General features: G+C 28.2%; 1 protein-coding gene across 5 annotated transcripts in view; it reads left to right on the forward strand.

Moving 5' to 3' along the window:
- The window catches only part of LOC129963152 (cyclin-dependent kinase 16-like), a 70,850-nt gene extending 49,303 nt beyond the window's left edge, over nt 1-21,547 (forward strand). For 3 of the 5 annotated variants that reach the window (XM_056077261.1, XM_056077262.1, XM_056077264.1), the window contains 13 exons: nt 5,069-5,187; nt 5,862-5,987; nt 7,622-7,678; nt 8,701-8,815; nt 8,899-8,993; nt 9,686-9,748; nt 9,971-10,094; nt 10,181-10,241; nt 13,459-13,518; nt 15,264-15,540; nt 17,039-17,129; nt 17,960-18,007; nt 18,692-21,547. In XM_056077261.1, coding sequence (XP_055933236.1) covers nt 5,069-5,187; nt 5,862-5,987; nt 7,622-7,678; nt 8,701-8,815; nt 8,899-8,993; nt 9,686-9,748; nt 9,971-10,094; nt 10,181-10,241; nt 13,459-13,518; nt 15,264-15,540; nt 17,039-17,129; nt 17,960-18,007; nt 18,692-18,768 — 1,313 coding nt within the window. In that variant the 3' untranslated portion in view covers nt 18,769-21,547. Of the gene's footprint in view, nt 1-390; nt 546-5,068; nt 5,188-5,861; nt 5,988-7,621; nt 7,679-8,700; nt 8,816-8,898; nt 8,994-9,685; nt 9,749-9,970; nt 10,095-10,180; nt 10,242-13,458; nt 13,519-15,263; nt 15,541-17,038; nt 17,130-17,959; nt 18,008-18,691 lie in introns of those variants that run through there. The other 2 variants (XM_056077265.1, XM_056077263.1) reach the window with 2 other exon arrangements.
- The last annotated feature ends 355 nt before the right edge of the window (nt 21,548-21,902 follow it).

Consider the following 21,902-nt stretch of genomic DNA (forward strand, 5'->3'; position numbering starts at 1 on the left):
CTTTTTGAAGGAATATTACTTCAAGAATAACTTTGCATTCAACTTCAGATGATATGACTGTTTCAATCGGGTGTTTATGAAATCAAATGATTGCTAAAATGAATCTCGCTCTCCCCATTAGATGATTTTGGAAGATTCTACCGATAAAATTGTAGATTTCATGAGAGTGAGGCACCGTCGGTAATGTATTAGGAAATAACCCGTTTTTTTTTTTTTTTTTCCCCCTTTCATTGTATCGAATATAACATGTAATCAAAGGTTAAATGTGCACCGTTAATGGAGAATATCTTCTGCTGCACTGGAAACGTTATCACTGCAGTACTTTGGTCTGGACGGACCAACTGGGATATATTTTCAACCAAGTACTGGGACGTGCTCCTGAAGGGCATGTTTTCATTATTATCGTTGCCGCCGAAAAATGTACGCGCTTACTGCTCGCGAAAGGAAGTCTTGTCTCTTATCGCGATGAGGTTGCGAAATGCGATAGTGGAGGTGCAGCCTGCGAGAAATCCTGAACCAGATGTTTACACCATGCTGTAGGAAAGGTGAGTGCTGCAAACATATTTGTTTCCTAGAAGAGCCCCTCCTTCACTTTAGCATTGCATTCGCTGGTGTGTCGGGAAGTTTTGGCATTTATTTGAATCCCATTATTAAATGCCAAGCTTGAAAGGAAATCGGTATTAAAAAAAAAAACACTAATTATCAGCTTATCGGTAAAATCGCTTCCTTTTGTATGCATTGTTTTTAGGGAGGGAAAACGAGTAAAATTTTAAATATTAAATCTTTTATGTGAATGCCCTATTTAAAATATTTGAAAATTTTTCGGTCTGCTATAAGTCTACTTTTTTTTTTTTTTTTAAATTTTTGCATGTCAGTTCACATAAATTGTTGTAATATTCTTTACATAATAATTTGACTCCTGATTTGTTATATATTTTGGTCATTTGTTCTGTGTACATTAAAATAAGAAAATGGGCACTTTGAAAGAAGCAGATTGACTTTTTTGAAATACAAGATTATAAAATATTTTTTTATTGAGTGGAAGATTGACTTTTGTAAATATCTGTCCTGCTTTGCTATACTTAAATCTGCAACTGCAACTTCATTCGAGTAATGGTGAAGTTATTATTCCAGTTTTTTCCATACACTCCGGTATTTACTAATTGGCTGTTTCTCAATATCTTAGCTAATAGAACTTATAAGCCTATCGAGTAGAATTGCCGTAATCCCCCTCCCTTTTTTAAAAAATTGCTGATATTGTTTTAATTTGCATCCTGGAACTTCGAATGCCTGCTGCTGTGGGTCTGAAAACAGCAGGAGTGGGGTGGGGATTCCACATTGCAACATTCTGTTTTTTATGTATAGAAATAAATAAAATTTTCTATGAAATACATGAATTAAAATAAATAGCTATTGATATAATTTTTGCGATTATATACGTATATAATTGAAAATCTAATTATATGAATAATTTGAGTATTATAGATATCCATAGATTCCCCTCAAATTTTGCTTATAAATTCTATAAAATATAATGAAGGATTCATTCTAATGAATAGTAGTAATTAATTTATCTTTAGAGTTTAATAAAAAATATTGTTGAGGTTTTGAATCATTTTATTTAAATGTTTTCGAATGAAATTTAAAAGTTGAAGTGATAATGGGTATCGTAAGAGGATTTTGTGTAGTGCCATTCTAATTTTATCTACTGTTATTATTATTTTCCATAGTATTATTTTTCACCGTAAAAATGGGGGGGGGCATTTATTTGTGTGTACCTTTTATCCAGTTCGGTTATTAAATATATTTTTACTTTCTATTTCCTGTATTTGACATTATGTATCTATTTAGCATCTGGATAAGAATAAATGAAGAATTATGGGGGCTCATTAATAAAATAGCCACCTTAGCCGAGATACTCATGATTCACTCTCCAATTATCAATTTGGGGATGTTCTATTTGCAAAAGCCTTGTAGCTCTTCCTAGTGGACTGTTTGGGTTGTAGTTTTTGAGGCAGAAATTTTGCTTTCCTATTTCTAATGTCCTCTGTAGTCTTCTGGGGGGGGGGGGGCTTCTATGGTAAAATCACGTGCTTGACAAAACAATGAAAACCGTTTGAATTTCATTGCAACCATGATATCTTATTGTTTAAACTTGTGGGGCAAAAAAACATGCTTAAAAAATTCTCAATATACAGAAACAACTTGAACGACATTGATATCTTTAAAAAGACAGTTTTTGGCCTTTAAAATGGTTTAAACATTAGCTTTATGAGACTTCCTGGGACGCCAAAACCTCGCTTAATTTTTAATTATTTAAAATTCTACTAATCGCTCTTCCGCTGTGCACGAAATTTCGAAGCTCTACGTCAGATGGGCTGCCCTATAGATCGGCGAGTTTTTGCTTTATTATTGAAAAGGACGTGTAAGTGTTTTCATCGAGAATTGCATAAGCTAGTCATTAAATATGGCAAATGAAAATCGATTCTTAATTTAAAAATGCATCTCTATACGCGGTATTGTAGGAAATAAAGATGCACCATGGTATTAAATGAGCCTTTAAAAACTATCTGTGGATTTTAGATTTTACTGTAACAATTCAAAAACAAAAAGTAATTATGAGTGATCCTGTGCACAAAGAAAATAAATCAATCGGACATCGTCAGGTAGACAGTCTGTTTATTAGTAAAAGGAATATGTGTGCTCTTCAGGACTCTTTGAGCTAACAAATTTGGCTCAAATATATATTGAGGGTGGAAATATTGCCTTCTGGAGAGATTTTTTCAGATTTTAATTAATTAAAAATGAAGCGAAATGTTGACATTTTGCAGTAATTCCGAAAAATATTATTTCACTTGATTGATTTTTAAATTACCTTTTTAACGATTGTTATGCTGGGTTTGCTGTCTTTTGTAAAATGTTTAATAATAATTTTTATTTTTGAAATAAAATTCGAATCGTTTTCAGAGTTTCCACAAATATTTTCTCACACGGTTTTCTTCCATCGTTAAAAGCTGAAGAAAACGATTTCTATTTATTATTTACGCAGATCGTGGAGTTACAATGTAACGGAAATTAGAAAACTGGTGATTTCTGAGTGCAAGGGGCAATCCCAGTGTTCTATAGAAGCTGTGCGTTTGTAACAAAGCTATTTTTGTTTGTCAAGAAAAGGAAGTTTCCTTGAAAATATTCTGAATTCTCTCTCACGTGCTCGCCTTTAGAAGGAGCCGATAGTTATTGGCCTAATCTGTTGTATGCAAAATCTTCTTTGGTTCCAGAAAGACATGGATATGTGTGAAAATACATAATGGAATAATAAATTATTATTACTTTAATAATAAGTTAATAATAATTTACTAATTCTTTTAATAAGCAGGTCAATTTAATATTGTATTTCAACTCATTTTTAACTTGGAACAACCTATTTGTGATTTAAATCCCATAATTGGTCGAACCGGGGCCGCTACGATGAAAATACATCCTATAACGAATCCATAAAATGACTTTGCTTTCTCCAAAGCCCCTTACAAGTTTTCTGTAATTTTCAGTCAACAGTTTCTGTAATTTTCTATGATGTAAATTTTACATTATATTCGTAAAGATCCTCCTTGGATGAGAAATGAAATACCATACCTCTTTTTACGAGTTTTACTAAATCAGGCTATAGTAACTCATTCTCTTTTAATATTAATAATCTTATTAGTTGTTTGAAACAATTTTTACAGATCCTTGAACCATGGTGGCTGTACATTTGTGGTTAAAGATCACATTCTAAATGTGACCTTTACAGCAAATGTACAACACAGCCAGTTGATCTTTAATAACAAATGTTAACACAGCCAAAACTGAAGCCACAAACGACGCACTCTTTGCTTATTTTGTGCTCAAAGACATTGATTCTTTGGGTCTTTTGAAATCTTTAAGTAGCTCTAATATTGGCAATCCATGCATTAGAGAAGTGTTTTGAAAGAAGTTTTTGCTAAAATCATTTACAGATTTGTGTTTTAGCAACATTGCTGTATTTTATTTTCTTATTGCTTTTACTTATATTTTAATTATCAGTACATTTAGGTATTGACTTCTCATATGCATTCTTAGATTTCAGTGCAACTTATTTCGTTCAATGAATTTGCTCCAAAAAATTGGATCAAATGTGATTTACATATATGATATTATTGTCAATATACTTGCTGAAATTTCTATATTTATTTTGTAAATGCATAGGGGTTTTAAATGCTATTATAAAGCAGGGCAATGAACATTTTATGCTGAGTCCGAGAATTTTTGTTTAAAATATATTTTTTTAATAGAAGGGGGGGGGATTTTAATACATTAACAAAGTTTTAGTACATTACATTAACTGCTTGTATCAACAAAACATTTGTGTAATATATTAAAATCTTGTTAATAGATTTGCTCATCCCTAACTATTAATTAATTTACAAAAGCAAGATACAGTCACATATAATCTTTTGAGTCACTTTCATTCATGCACTAATTGATTTGAGAAGAATGCTTCATTCTATGATTTAGCATCTATTAAATAATCTTAAATGTTATTCCTGTGTGTTCAAAAGAATTTCATATATTTGAACAGAATCCAGTAATTGAGTATGGAGTAAAACTCAGTATAGCGAATAATATCACTTTACAAATATGAGCACCCTAAGCTACAATAATATGATGGACTATTAGAACCATACCTGTAAATTTCTGTGCTTTTGCCCCAACAAAAATGCTTAACTAATAAAATAGCTGTGGAAATAAATTAAAAGCATCTGTTTTCTGATTAATGCTGTATAATTTCACAAATGGAAAATTCAGATATGATCAGTGTAGTAAATTTTTTGATACCCTTGTGTCAAAGATAACACTGGTCCATTGGATAAAATGATCCTGACGAAAAAATCTTTTTAACAGTGTTATTCATTTAGAAACTCATTGTATTATTCATTGGTGATGTTTCTTGTAAATTTCTGTTTAGTATTCTTTTTTGTTTTTCTTTGAGGCTGATGATTCAAAGATGTATTTATTTAAAAATAAATGAATTTCTTGTTTTTTCTTTAAGGTGTGGTACATGAAGATCCCCGTATTGGTTCCGATGGAGAAAGTGAAGAAGCTTCTGGAGCATCCGATGAAGTTGTATCTCCAGTTAAATTGAGGTCAAGGCATCGGAGAGTCAGTGAGGTTAGGGGTTTCTTCTACCTCCTCTCTTTATTTCTGATATGAATGTTTCTTTTTTTATGATTTATTTATAATTTGAAATGCAAAGAGTGCATCTGATACTTTATTGAAAATAACTAATTTGAAGCTTTTACTAAAGGCTTCATTTTAATTGTTTGTTGGTTTAGTTGTTTATGAACGGATTCATGTTTCCTCTTTCAATATTAACAAAATTTCCTCTTTGTTCATTTTCTTATTACTGTTAAACTGCAAAGTTTTTATTTCATTGTAGAAGTTAAGTCTTGAAAGCATTCTGAAATTTAATAAGTAAAAGACTGAAAAAATGAATATTGTTGAATTATTATTTGAAATAGAATTTTATGAAATTCTCTTGTGCTATAATAATCGCTTTAATATTAAAAATAAATATAATAAGATTATTTATCTTGAACCCAGTTATTTAAATTTTATGCATTGATTGGTTAAATTACTTAATTTTATTATGAATTTATTTAATAAGGTATTAAATATCTTATTTTTTAAGAGACATCAGAATCCCAGAAAATGTGTGTGTATTTTGCTACATATTCCTGTATATTGAATTAATGTGATCAATCATATGTGATGTATTAATTGATATTTGTAAAGCATCATTCCTTTATGTAGTTTAACAAATTTTGAACCTTTTTTTTTTTCAGCGGGATATTAGCAAACGTCTTTCCCTACCTGCTGATATTCTTTTGCCTGAAAGCTTCCTAGCTAAACAGACAGTAAGTCCTACCTTAGAAGGTCCCATCAGCCGCACACTCAGGAGGCAATCATTGGTGATTCAATTTTCAATTATAAAACTTGGACTTTTTGTTGCTGTTTCATATTCAGTTTATATTCTTTATTAATTACTTTGGCTTGATTAATATAATTTTTAATTTTAAATATAAACATAGATCTTATTAATTTATATACTTTAAGAACCAAAAATCTCTTAATTGTTATTGTGTATTGATTGGCACCAATTTGAAAATTTATAGAAAACTTACAAAGGAACACATGTTGGATTTTGTAGTGTGCATTTCCTAGCATTGCTTTCAACTCCTCCTAAAACTAGATGTATATTTTATTAATAATTAGGCTCAACAAATGTGTTCCTTTTTTGGACCAAATATGAAAGACTGTCAAGTTGTTTTATAAATTTTTTCATGTAGAATATTTAGAAAATTATCATTCCCTTAAAATTGCCAATTTAAGATATTTGGGTGGGGGTGGGGGCATGATTTTCAAATTATAATAGCAAAGTCATAGAAATTATAACTTTGCTATCTGCCCTCTTTGGAACTCTGACAAATCTCTCATTTTAGCTTCTCCCGAAACGAAATTAAGCAGTCAGTAATGTACAAAACACTCACACTTACACATGAGACTATAAGCAACAATATAGTATATAAAAAAAATTATAATTGCATATTTAATTTAGTGCTATATTATCACATATGAGGTCACTGTTTTTAGCGAGGCTTTTCTTTTACTTTCGACATCTCCTGCAGTTGTATAATCAAAGACTCTATCTTAATTTTTATACTTATTTTTGACTATAAAATGTTGTTATGCACCCTGTTCATATCTTTATTCTGAATGTTTTATTACTTTATAATTGAATTCACATTTGCCAGATATTCCTTCTTAACTGCATGCTTGCCAGAGATTAGATTTCAGACCCAAGGAGAATAGCCAAAGATGTCCTATTATAACGAGATGAAAACCATTCTTTATTTTCTTTTGAATTGCGCCTACAAGAAAAAGATTTTATTTCAATAGAATTGAACAACTTAGCAACAACTAGTTTGGTGGCTAACAGAAAGAATGCTTGCATTGTGGTCTTGAAACCCATTTTAACTTGCAAATTGTAACTTATTAGCTGAAGATGAGCTTAAGAAGTACCCTTAGGGCTCTTCTTTTAAGCATTTAGAAGTAATTATGCATTTGAATATTAATAGGATAAATATTTTATTTAAATTTATTATTTGTATTTTTATATCTCAAATAAATAATTTAATGGACCTTAAATTTTCTTTTTTAAAAAGCTGATTTGAAAGTGCTAAGAAATAAAAGTGTCAAAAAGAATCATATAAAAACTAAATTGCAACTACAACTGCAGTGCTAAGCAATAGTTATACCTGAATTCCTGAGAGATTATAGAGTAGAAATAAATAAAATAATAAATTGAAGTTTTTATTATATACCTGATCAGAAAGCAAAGAAAGAAATTTGAATTACATTGATTTATAAAATATCAGTAATCATTATTAAAATTCTGTTTTAATGTTCCATACATTTTAATTCTGTTGTAGTGTTCCATACATTGTCAACTTGTGTTTTTCCCAACTGTAATAGAAATCATGTATTATTTCAGAAATGTTTAACATAAAATGATTCAAAAATTAATCTTATGTATTGTTCATAGTCTGAAATTGGATTTGGCCGCATAGAGTCTTACATTCGATTAGATAAGCTTGGAGAAGTAAGTTTCTCTCCTACTTTCCTTTTGAAATTTTATAATATTCTTGTTGTATGTTATTATATGTTAGAATATTCTATATTTTCCAAATATATGAACAAATAAAATGTATGCATTTTCTTCATATTCAATATGGCTCATAGACTATTCCAATTCAATCAGTTTTTTTTTTTAAATTTATTGACAATCATTTTTTAAAGCCGTCTTGAATATTATTAATTGTATAAAAAACTATTAAAAACAGGAATTGTTATTATTATATACAATGTATATTTTGTTTTTGGCTGTTATATTTGCTTTCAAAATTTTTTCCTGTTTTTATCATTATATGTTTATTTATCTTCACCATTATATGAGTATCTTAAAAAGTTTTCTGCATCAGTTCATCAAAATTTAAATGCAAAAAAAGTTATTGTTTTTTTGTATTAAATTGGGAATACCTTTCAGTTTTAAAAATCTGTTGGAAAATATAAGAAATATGCATATATTATAAGATTCCTCTTTGAGCTTCAAATCATTTTTTGTAATATCAAACCATTTCATAACTCTTTAACTAAAAAAAATTGGTTTTAAAAATTACCATTATTTAAAATAATATTAAAATATAGTAAAAGTAAATTGTTAGAGTATTTTGTAATTTTACGTTGGAAATCATATATATCTTTAATGATTTTATCACTCATGTAGCATGTAATGTGTACCTTTCTACTGATCCATGTCTATTGTGCAAACAGATTAATCACTTGGTCATGCTGCTATTTTATATTGTTTTGCATTTAAAAATCCATTCTGAAAAATCCATTCTGAAAAGATAGTTTTGAGGTTAAAGAAAGTAACCAGTTTGTTTGTTAATTGCATATCTGAAAGAGTTCAGATGTATGCGCTTTATGTACATTTCACTGAATTGTATTTCTAAGTTCACCGTATTATAGATTAGAATTATTATATTTTGAGAATTCAAAGCTTGCTTTAATGTTTTTGCTTTCTAATGAACAAAATATTCTTATTTCTCTCATTATTTTCAGGGCAGCTATGCCACTGTCTACAGAGGCCGAAGCCGTCTAACAAATAATCTTGTCGCCTTAAAAGAGATCCGACTGGAGCATGATGAGGGAGCTCCTTGTACTGCCATTAGAGAAGGTAACCTATGGAAACCTATGTTCAGAGAGTTTTTATTATTATTATTTCATGAAACTTATTTATTTTTCAAACTTTTATTTCAGTTTCCCTTCTTAAAAATTTAAAGCACAATAATATAGTGACTCTTCATGATATCATTCACACAGAAAAATGCCTCACTTTAGTTTTTGAATATTTGGTGAGTGAATTTATTTCATATTTCTTTGTTGATCAAAAAACATTTAATGCAATAATATCTAGCAATATTGAAAAAAATTATATTAAAATATTTTCCTCTAATAAAATTATCTGTTGATGAAACTATTCTACATCATTATTTTCTTTTAGATTCCTAAATCTTATAATAGTTTCAGTAGATTTTTATTGCTAATAATTTGGTTTATTATTATTTTCTTTTGAATACATTTCTGTTAACTGGTATCATTGTATAACAAAATATATAAAATATATTGATATGTAATGCTGTAGAATGATTGTTTGAATATTTTTGTGACTTATTACAATCCTCCTACTTTTTTTGGAAAATTTGAAGATAATTATTGTAGACCATCATTAATCAAAAATTTGCAAAGAAAAGTTGAGGAATGAAATCATAATTCATTATTGTTTTGTACATTTTTATCTGTTAATATTTCTATAGAATGTTCATTAGAATTGTTAGGTGGTTATAGAAGTTTTTCTTTCCATAGTAAAATACAATTCACTTTGCAAATTGTTTCTTCCTTTCTATGTGACTTCCCATTCATATATATTTGTTTCATTTTTAATTCATAATCAATACATAATTTATAGTTAATAAATTAAATGTCTGAAAAGAGTTAAAAACCTATTGTGTCCTTAAAATGAACTAAGTTGAATTTTCTTTTTCAGGAGAATGATCTGAAAAAGTATCTTGATTATGTTGGCTGTCCTATAAATGTAAATAATGTAAAGGTGAGTTAAATTTTACTTGTTTGAATAAAAATATTAGCAGATTCTAAGTATCTAAATCCCAATATTATTTTGAGTAGTTTCATTTTATAATCAGTTTTTAGTTATTTTTGCAGAAATTTTTAATATGTTCAATTTTTTTTATACTGAATCATTAGTTAATCATATATGGAAATTCTGTCTGTCTTAATGTATAATGACATGCTTTGCAATTTATTCTTTTAGATATTTCTTTTCCAATTGTTACGCGGTCTTTCCTACTGTCATCGGCGAAAAGTCTTGCATCGAGATCTGAAGCCTCAAAATTTATTGATAAATGAAAAGGGGGAATTGAAATTAGCAGATTTTGGTAATTTTTTTTCCTCCCTCTCTCCTGCCTTTCCTTTATATTTTGCATAATGTTTTATAAAATCTGAGGAATTTCTTTTTTTCCAGGACTTGCAAGAGCCAAGTCTGTACCAACCAAAACTTATTCAAATGAAGTTGTAACCTTATGGTAATTTTTTTCCCAATTTTTTTAATTACATTAATTTGAATGAAAATTTTATTACCTTATTATTTATATATTTGGGTTCTCTATTGTCTGAATTTGGAAAATTTATGTGCAATTGTATGCACATAAATTTTTAAGTGTTTTAACCCTTTAAAGGGCCATTTTTTTCTAGTCATTTTATATTAAAATATTTTTAGGCTCGAAATTAGAATAAGAAAAGGGATTCATTTAGTTTATTAGATAAATTTAATTTGATTAATTAATTAATTTGGTTAATTAATAATTAAGTAACACATCAAGACACATAATTTTGTGTAAGATAAATAACCGAAGTATCTTAGTTTCTGTTTTACTAAAAAAAATTGTCAGAACTTATGCCAACCTACATAATTTCATACAAAGATTGATAAATTTGGTGGGAAGCATACTTCCCACAGCCCTAGAAAGGTTTAATCAATAAAGCTGTTTATTGATAAATAGCACTTAAGTTCAATTTTTAATATAAACTGAACTTAAAGTAACTTTGTGGTGAACTTAACTTAATTTTTCACCACTATGTTCAATTTTTAATAGTTTTCTTTTAACTCCCTCCTTTCAAATTCTAAAAGAATAAAATATAGATTTTTTTTTATTGTAGTATGAATTGCATTTCCATAAAAATGCAATTTATTTAAATATAATTATATGAGCTGCATAATTTACAATATTGATATTTTGATATAATTTTAAATAATTGTTAATGATATAATTTTAAAATAATTGTTAACACCTTTACTTATATTATTGTAATTATATGTATCATGATTAGGTATAGTATAACAAAGTTAACTGGCATGGCTGAATTAATCTTATTGGTGGTAGTAAAGGTGACTAATTAATATAGTCCTGTGGACAATTTTACATGAAATATAATCTAACAGAACAACAAAAATGTAATTTTATATTATGACTACTTACTAAGAGAATTCAAATTGGTTAGTTATTCTTACAAAGTGAAATTTTAATTTGCAATATTTCTGACCTGACTTGAAACTAGGTGTAGCAATAGCCAAAGCAATTTAGATACTCTAAAATTGGTTAAATTAACATTTGAAGCTACAATGGAAAAGAAAGATTAACTACTGTATCTAATTTATTGCATGCGTTTATATATCTCCCTAAGTTGGTTTCTTCAGAACACCAAGTTATTAATATAATTAGCGAAAATTGCTATTCCTAATTATGTCAGTTCTGTGGGAAAAGACAGCTTAACTAAAGTTCAACTCTTATTCTTGTTATGATTTTATGGTTTCTCTTTTATTTAAAAGTATATATATTCCCCCTTTTCTTCCTCAAATGTCAAATCGATCATACCACATATTACGAAAGCGAAAATATGAATTTTCATATGAATTAATAATCAAAACTGTTTAAAATGGCTGTGAAATGCTGTCCCATTGTGATAATTTAGAAACAATATATTTTAATTAAATAAGTATTTACAATAATTTCTTTTCCCACCTTTTGTAGATCCATTTGTTGAATTTTGAAATATTGGACGTTATTGTTAATATTTTCTTAAAACAATTTTGTTTGTTTATTTTTAAATATTATGAATATGGATTTGCTAAATTCTTCATATGGATGACATTGAATGGGTATTGTTGCTAATACTTTTTTTTTTTTTTTTTTTCAAAATTTCCTATACAATTAAAAAAATCTTCTGTAATTTAAAAGTAGTATTAAGCACAAGAAATTAATTTGCTTGATACATTATAAGTATAAGTCTCTTGCAATTGTCTCTTTTTTTAAAGAAGGGTTTCATTTTTCTTATACATTTTAATGTATGTGAAACTGGGGTTTGCATCAATCTAACTTTTTTGAAATTTATACTTCCAAAATATTTCTCTATTTATTGTATTTGTAAATGATTTTTTTTTCTGTTAATAGAATTATTGTTCAGTTCTGATTTGCTTATTGGTAAACAATATACCTAGAACAAAACCAAATAGACGGAAATGAATCATTTCATTCTTAAGCACTCTGCTAGTGTGCATATGTTTTTGTATTGCATCATCCGTGAGTAAGTGTGTCAAACAGTTCCGGGATATGACTGGTTGGCTAAATGTCAGTCTGAATGGTCATGTATCTTCTTGTATTTGTTAAAGTATTTGAGAAAATAAAAAGGGGGAGGAAAGACTGAAGATTATTTGAAATTCAAACAGTAAAAATGCTTCCCCCCCCTGGGCATTAAATTTTATTTTACATTGATTGTAGTTAAAAGTGTAGAACATTTTTTTTAAAATATAGTTAAGAACATGCTGTGCAATAGTTAAAAAATGCAACATTGTTCTGAGGATTAGATGCATATGAAAAATATTTATACAAAGTTTAAAAAATCTGGAAATATCAGGGAAATTCAAACAGTAGAAATGATGGCCACCCTGAATATCATAGCAGAAGAGGTCATACATTTCTCAGAATCATGAGCTTTCTTGTGAAATGGAAATCCGTGCATCAGTTATGTTATTTAGTAATAGTAACTGTTAAGAATTATTCTCATTCCGAAAGAGGGCGCTGCGTCGCCACCCAAATAATCTCGATTGTGAGAAATGTATCATTCGAGTATGTGTGTGTGTATCTGTGATGACTAAAATAAAACCGTTAACGGAAATGGTGTTTCCTGTTCTTCCCTTGGTAGTTGTTGGGGTGAGTTTTGGTTTGGTTTAATTGCAAATACAGTAACATTCAAGAATTTTTTCTCACATGGAACACACACTAAAGTTGTATTATTGAGGTTTTTCTCGGAAATCGATGTTATGAGCAAGAGACGTTGATGTGTCATTGATTTTAATATGAATTAAAATTTGGTGAAATCAATGTAGTGGCTCTGTCTTGATGCCTAGTTCTTTGTCTTTTATACTTAAACTAATGAGCAAAATGTTTGGCAAAGAGTTTAGTCACAAAAGGTTAGGTTTGTCTTTGTTTATTTAGTGATCTGTCTAAGCAAAATGATATTTTGAAACTCTTGCTTAAGAATATTCTATGCTTGATGTTAAGTATAATATACAGTAAACATTGTAAGTCATCAAACAAAAAATTTACAGAGATAGTAACTAAGTGTCAATAGTCTCTTTTCTTTAACATCGGAAACCTTGTTGCTTAAGAAAATTTTAATGTGTCTTTTCAAATCTCATCTATTAAAATTTTACTTAGTATATAATTGTTTTTTTAATTCTAGGTACAGACCTCCAGAAATTCTTTTAGGCTCAACAGATTATTCTACATCCATAGATTTATGGTATGTTTCTATTTCACATGCTAATTTTTCTTTAATTTTTGTTAATTATTCGTTTTTAAAACCCTGCCTTTAAAAATTGCTTGTGTTATCTATGTCTGTATTAATTGATTCTAAATTCATTTAATAGTAAAACATTCTGTTTGAATATTAGCAATGTATGCATTTTAAAAGCTGTTTTAATTTAACATTTTTCAGTTATATTTTAATATGTTTAGTGATTTTTCTTATTTCTGTATATATATGTTATGTACCCAAAAGCTGTATATATATTTTTTGAAAATCAAATGAATGGTGTTACAAGCATTGCATCACTATTATTTCACAATCCGAGGCTTTAGTATGTTCTTTTCAGGAAATTATTCAACTGTGTATGTGATAATTTTTGAAACTATTTTGGCTTGAATGTGTCATTTATTAAAATTAAGTCAATGAATTCAAACATGGAATAGATTCTAATTTAATTTATTGTGAGTTTTTATAATACAGTTTATATTATTATGTAAATACATATAATAAGGTGGCGACAAAACTGGAAAATCATTGAAAAGTCAGGGATTTTTATCAATCTGGAAAAAACAAGGAAATTTGTAAAAATAACTAAAAAGCAGGTCAAATTGCTTTTGAGAGCACGTTACGCCAAACATCCGCACAATCGGCGATTTTGTCCTATTATTTCTCTTCATCCGAAGTCAAATGTTGGTATAGCTACGGCAAACTGGGATATTGAAAAAACTTTTATTTATTTATAAAAATATAAAGTTTGATTAGAGCAAAAATTATAATTTGAAAAAAAAATTTAATTTAAAAAAAAATTTTAAAGTAAAATTTATTGAGTTTCTTTTGTTTAATTTTTTGCTAAAATGTTTTATTAGGTGAACATAATCATATTGTTTTTATATTTATGTCGTAAAATTCTAGTCCATATTCAACGAGTAATAATTAGGGGTTGAGCTGTTTTAAAATTTTGAGCAAAGATCTACACTTAATATAATTTAACTTGTGTTGCAAAGAGCCTTCTTAATGTTTTTTAAAATTCTAATACACTTTTAGAAGCAAAGTGTTTTATTAAAATTTCCAGTATTTCTAGGAAATGTATATCATTGTTTTAATAGTTTTTAGGGATGTTCATTCCTTTATTTAAAAATTAAATTTCAAAAAAATATATTATTTTTTCATATTAAATAACTTATAAAAATGTTTGTCACAATGCATATTGTACATATGCAGTGATTCTGAATAGGGAGAAAGCCAGAAACTTAGTATAATTTGTAGCTATAAGTCGGGGAAATTTTGCATGTTTAATCTGAGTAATTTTTTTTTTATTTTATTTATTTTTTTTTTTTTGCACTTTCTGTAACGACCTTGTATAATAAATATCGAATTTCAATCTTAGGTCATGAAATTGTTGGAAAGAAGTGTTAGGTATTTCATTAATTTGCAAACTTCATTTTATGATTATCAAAAAAACTGAACTAAATTAACTAACTTGTCAAACTATATGTTTGACTTGCTAATTTCTTTACAATTCATTTACTTCATCTGTCTTTAGTGTAAAATATTTTATCTATCTTATTTTTTATTTATCTAGTGACTTAATATTGACCAATACTTAATACATTGGAATGTAACAGATTTTTTTGATGTTTTGCTTTTCAGAAATCTTATCAAAAAATATTGATGATTTACTTAGGGATTAATGAAGAATATTGAATATTATTCAATAAGAACTAATAACTGTTTTGCAGGGGTGTTGGCTGTATCTTTTTTGAAATGGTAACCAACATGCCCTTATTTCCTGGTTCAACTGTTGAGGTGCAACTGGATCTGATCTTCTGCCAAATGGGTCTGCCCACAGAGGACACATGGCCAGGCATCAGTCAGTATGAAGACTTCAAGTCAAACTTCCTCACCAGATCCACAGAGAAGTATTCAAGCCATGAACAGAAAAGGTATCATGACTTGCCTCAAAAACTCTGCAGGCTGGATGTTGATGGGCAAGATCTCTTCTTCAAACTACTCACAGTGAGTACTTTAATGTTAAAATTAATTATTTGAATGATTTTATTTTAGGTTCTGCTTGAACTGTCAAATTTATCTAAAGTATTTAATACTTTTATTTATTTTAATGGAAGAAAATTTTATGATGTAAGCTAATTATCATGTATATTACTTAATACTATTTATTGTATTGTCATCCTTTATATTGTAGCACATAAGAAAAAAAAAAAAATCTTTTTTTTTAAATATATTTTTATTAAATATTGATTTTATGTTAAACATGAGTAGTTTCAAACTTAATTGCATGAAATAAATGACTTAAACAATCATAATGTATATTAAAAAATATATGAGGAAATAGTATTTCATAAAATTATTCATTAGAATGAAAATTTAAAATCAATTTTTATTTTGGTCTAAACATAGGACAGCTCCACATTTTGAGCATATAATGAAAGTTAAATCTTAGCCTTTAAAAGTTGTCTAAAATGTTTGTACTTTTGACAGTTTTCCAATCAGAATAACCCATCTACTCTTATTCAGTCTATATTCTATATCTTTGCACATTATGTTGTTGCCCTGAATCCAATCCAATTGTTCTCATCCAATCTACAACTTTGCAATCAAAAACCTGTAGAACAATTTTCAATTCATCATAAAAAATTAGCCAGGTCTTTAAAAAAAAAAAAAAAATCTCATAATCATTCTAATTGTTTTGTTGCAAACAAAAGGAAGACTGGATTTGAGAGCTTAAAAGAGTGCATTTTTCATGTTTCAAAGTTGAACAAAATTCTAAAATGATGTAAAACAATACTAAAATGTATCGTATATAATTAGCATTATGTTCCTATAATGTGACCTACTGTACCCATATTTTCAGAAAGAAAGAAAGAAGAGGGGGGGGGGGGGAGCTCTTGATGAAAAAAAGATTAGATAAGCAAGGTTGAACTTGTTTGTTCAGCTATTCAAAATTTGTAGATATATTCAGAATACATTGAGATTAGTACATTTTTTTTATTAATTTGTGTCTCATGCTTTCAATTATGAATTAATTAATTTATCAAAGGAATAATTTTAATCTTGCATCAAATTGATATGTGTCTGTAGATATAGATAAGTATTTCTTAAATTTTTTTGCTTGTATGCCCCTTGACCTCTGTATACCCCAATCCCACCTCTAATTGCTAGCATCTACATAAGTATATACCAATGTCTATTATTACATCTTTTTTTTTTTTTTTTTTCTTCCACTTTCTTTTCTTTTGCTAAGACTATTTTATATACTCCTGGTGTTATGCATACTACAGGGTAAGAAATACTAATAGAGACGATAAGAAATGAAGAAGTGTTCAATAAAATCTTTAACCATATAAATATTTTTAAATTTTGAAAAAAAAAAATCTTTTATAAACTTCTGAACTTTTTGTTATTTGTCTTATTTATTTTGTTGAATTAATTAGATGTTGTGATTTTTTTTATATCCATTTTATGATCACATTCTTTTGAACCTTTATTTTTGCAGTATGATCCAAAGAAGAGACTAGGTGCTTTGGAAGCAATGAAACATTCTTATTTCAAAAGTTTAGGACACGAAGTTCATAAGTTGTCTGATAGTAAGTATACTTTGATATGGGAATCCTTTTGCTAGAGTGAATTTTTCTTAGTGAACTAAGGCACATTTGCAAATAATTAAGAATTCATGTTATAAAGTCTGCCAATGCCATTTTCTAAAATAGTTGCTGCAGATTAAGTTTCATTTTAAATGTTATCATTTGTTATAATGACGTCTACTGATTAAATATAAGCAATTATGTTGAAAGTTTTATCTTCATAGTTACTATCTTCTGTTCTTGGATCCGGTAGAAGGACATAAAAAAAACCACACATCAGTCATTGTTGGAGACATCGGACCCCACAGAGAGGATATTCACGATCGATCTCGAATTACTTTCATCCCTATATTTGAGCTCAGTGCCTGAAAACATCCCAGTCAGGTATCTGTCGAACAAGGCATTTTGGGGCGAGTCTAGGCTCTTGGGGCTATACCCATCTCCTGTTGGAAGAATGCAGTATTGAGTGATGCTCGTTAGAATTGGAATAATTATTTTCCATACCTGTAGAGTATAAGTTGAATAAAGTTGAGATTTGCGATATTGAAGAAGTTTAAGGAGAATAAATATTCAGAGATCTTTCAGGAAGTTATGATTTGACATGTTTTCACAACATGAAAAACTTTTTTTGCTTTTGGAGGTGTGTGTGTGTAATTAACAGAATTTTTAGTTCAGTGGTATTTCTGTTTGGTCAAATCATAACTAGTGCAGTTTGAGCTCTATTATTGGAATAAATTTTAACTAGGATGAGAAGATTTGAAAATGGTAAAATATCCCGTTTTATTGTAACCCTTTAAAAATAAATTTTTCTAAGTTATATTTTTCCTTTCTAGCTGCATCCATATTTTCAGTTCCAGGGATTATTTTTACACCCGATCCAGGTACTGATTTTTATTCTTTTTCTGAGCTTTAATGTCTTTATTCTTCTACTTATCTTTCATATTTATTACTAATGATTATGTTCTTTGCTTACTCAAACATTTTATTCTATGGTCCTTTATTTATTTACTATGGTATTAAAAAAAACATGCAGCATTTAAAATAAAAATATTATTGGGAGAATTCGCACATCATTAGTTATTTATTAGTGTTTTTCTGTTATAGACATTTCAAATTAAATATTAAGTTATTAATGTCTGTAATGAATTATATTTAAATTTTTTAGCTTATTAAAACTATACTATTGGTTGATTAGATTGAACTAATTTTGAAATTAGAGATAGAGCCTTTACTTTTCAGTACTTTTTTGATTTTATAGAATTTCAGATCTGGCCATATAAATTTTCATTTTTCAAATTTTTCACTTGAAAACTTTGCTATTCACAGTACTTCTGTTTTATTTAAAGGAGTTGATTATGCTTTTATGAAAAATTACAGGTATAAGGAGAATATTAGTTAATGAAGTATGCATTTGGAGGAGGAAAAAAGATATATTTGTCTTTTTGTTTCATTATGTGTAGGTTTATTTTTAGAGTTCACTTAATCATCTTAAACTATTTTCAATAGGGATACAATGGTTTTCTTACCTTGCTGGATTTTCTGGCTGATTAAAAGATTTCTTTCAGATTCTGAAGAGCTGGAAAAACGACGGAAAGCAAAAGAAAGAAGACGGAAGTTTTTTGATGGATATCTGGATGATTGAAATGAATTATTGCAAACTAATTGATCTGTATTATAAAGAAAATGTCTATGTATTTTAAAAGAGAATATTTATGAATTGATTCCACATATCATTATCATTTCATTTTTGTAAAAAGAAAGAGAATGAATAAAAGAAATAAATTAGTATAAGCTGTTGTCAAAAAAAAAAAAAAAAATCCCTTTAGTAATAGGGATTTTAAGCATGATAAGGATTTTAACTTACTCCCATATGCAAAAGTACACCCGTTTTTAAATTGCATTGCAGAGATGTGCCAGTTCTCCCAGATTATTCTCTTCAAAATCCTTAATTTTAAAAATATTATAATTATTTTCATGCACTAATTTATTTCATCAATGAGTCGAATAAGTGTTATTGTAACAATAGCCTGTTTGTAAGAGAAGCCTTCCATTCCTTTCCTCTTGTTTGTCTTTCTTCCCTTGACTTTAGTTTGCTTGTTCTGCTTAGTACTGAATGCAGTGATTTTAATTAATTTTCAGTCACATAATTGTCCTTTTGAGAGTAGTTTCTTCTTGTACTCCTTTTTTGTATGTGTAACTGACATGACTTATAATTGTTACATGTTGAATAGTGCACTGGTTACTTCTGTTCAGGAGATATTATCAAGATTATTTTTTCAAAAAAAGAGGGAGAAAATGTTTTCTTTCAGTTTGGCTTGTATTCATCAGACAACAAATTGATTTATAAAATTGCACGTGTCCTCACTTTTAAAATAGACATGAAATTTTTACTTAGAGCCATTTTTTGTACTGAGAAAATTGCTTATTAGCATTAGAAAGCTTTCAATATGCTTTCAAGTAAATACAGTATCGCGATCTACTTTCTTATTCTGTTATGTATGTAAATTTGCACTTTATGTGTGCACTTACAATGGCTTTTACTTTTAAAGGGAAAAAGAACACCTGATGCAAAGGAACAGCGTCAACTAAGGAAACAGAAACTTGGTCTAGTGATGGATCTACTGGATTCTGTGAGAATGTGCAATTTTTCTTGTGTCAAAGCTATATTTTCGAAAGTGTGACGTTATTGAGTCAAGTCTTCCATGGATGAAATTGTGTTTTCCCAATTCTTCTGTTATTGAAAAGGGCTCCTGTACTTCTTATAATTTACGATTTTAGAATGGAATGAAATATAGTGCATCTAGTCTTCAGAAAATGCATGAGTCTTTTTTAATTAACTTTTATGATCAGATCAGTTTTTCAGGTTGGGAAAAAAAAAGATTACTTTTAACCTAAGTAGGGGAGGGGGAAAATAGATTAATAAATAAGTTCTATTTGCTTCATAAACAGAATGTTTAAGCATCCACTTACGTTTTCTGCAATTTGTTGATTGCAAGATTTTACCTGATGTTTCTTTTTTTTAAAAAAAGAATTTATTTTTTAGAATGTGAATTGTGTTGCATTAAATGTATTGGAATTATTGCATGGTTCACAGCAACGGTGGTTTTTGGAAATTGCTCAATTTTTCAAGTTCTCATTCTAATCAAATTGGAAGCAACAGGTGTTGAAATTCTTCCCTCTCACTTTGGAACAACTGTTTCATTTTCCAAAAGGATTTATCATTTGTTATTTCCATCTTTTATCTGTCAATATTCATTGGGGGAAAAAGTGCAAACAAAATAAAAGCAATGTTTGCCCTTATATTATTATACAAATTATTTTGGCTGTTTTGTTATTGGATGATTTATTTATATTGATATACATTAAATGTAATCCCTATTTTTGGAATAGCTTGCATCTTTTTAGTATTTAACACATTCACTTTAATATATTATTGGCTATTATATTGATCTCTAAAAGATTCGATGTGTTTATACAAATTGTCACATGCATCATTTTATGTTCCATTTGTAACTTCATTATATGTACATAACTTATCATTACTTGCTTTAGTGATACAATTTGAAGCCTTTGTTTTTTATTTTATTTTTTTCCGAATGAAGTTGTGTATCATAGGATTACTATTTGTACATATTTATGAAAACTTTTATGGAGAGATGAATATGAGTGTATTTTTGATATTGTTCAGCTGAATTTATCTTTTGTATTTGTTAAGACATTTTAAACATTGTCTCCAGATCATTGAAATTCTCTAAAAACAAAAGATCATAAAAATTGACAAAATAAATTTCTGCACAAGAGACTGTCCTCATCTTAAAGCTCAAATATCGTAGAGTTATATATTGTATAGTTTAATGTCTGTAGACTGACATTTAGGATTTTATTCTCTCGTAAAGTGCTTCTCTCTGAAATGAGAAGGCTTTCCCAAAAGATACAATTCCATGGGAACTTAGCGTCCTTTGTGTTATTATTAATGGAAAGTTCTATATGTGATTGCCTCCACTGAAATAGAGTGAAGCTGTTTGCCAGCAGATGCAAGGATTTTAAATAAAAGAAAATAGCTACATTTGTTCAGCATATGTCAAAAATGATATTAATCAATATTTTATATTTAACTAAAAACTTTGTTTTTAGATCAAGCAATATATTACATCATTCTTATTTTAAATTCTTACTCATCATGTTTTGATTTATGTGCATTTTTTTGTATGGTATATTCGAAAGGAATATTTTGCATGCTGAATATTATTTATTGTATTTGATGTAATTTCAAAATTTATGACTGTTGGATAAATTATAACATTCATTGTTATTTGTATATCCTTTGTTCCTTCAAATCTAAAATTGGCACAATACTGTACTATTTACATCACTGAGCAGATGAAAAAAATACGATTGACTAGATAAAAATTTTGATTTTATTGAGTGATTTCCTTCTGTTTTCACACATTTTGTAAAAATACACTTCCTTCAGTAACTTATTAGGAAATAATCATTTGTGTATTCATAAGCAGAACTTTTTGTTGTTGCAAATTTATTATCTAATATTTAGAAAGATTGAATATCTTTTATAAATATAAATAACAATCACTCTTTCCACATTTCCTGAAATGTTGATTCACTCTCAAACACTACTTGATGCTAATGAGGATGAAATTGCTTATCTGTTTTGAAAAACTATAATTACCAAAAAATTAGGAATCTTTTTTAATATTTCTGAAAATTTCTACATTGATGTAGAAGCATAGCATGACCAAAAAGTTTGTAATTGATTTT

The sequence above is a fragment of the Argiope bruennichi genome, chromosome 3, assembly GCF_947563725.1.
Source record: "Argiope bruennichi chromosome 3, qqArgBrue1.1, whole genome shotgun sequence".
In the NCBI taxonomy this organism is placed as follows: domain Eukaryota; kingdom Metazoa; phylum Arthropoda; class Arachnida; order Araneae; family Araneidae; genus Argiope; species Argiope bruennichi.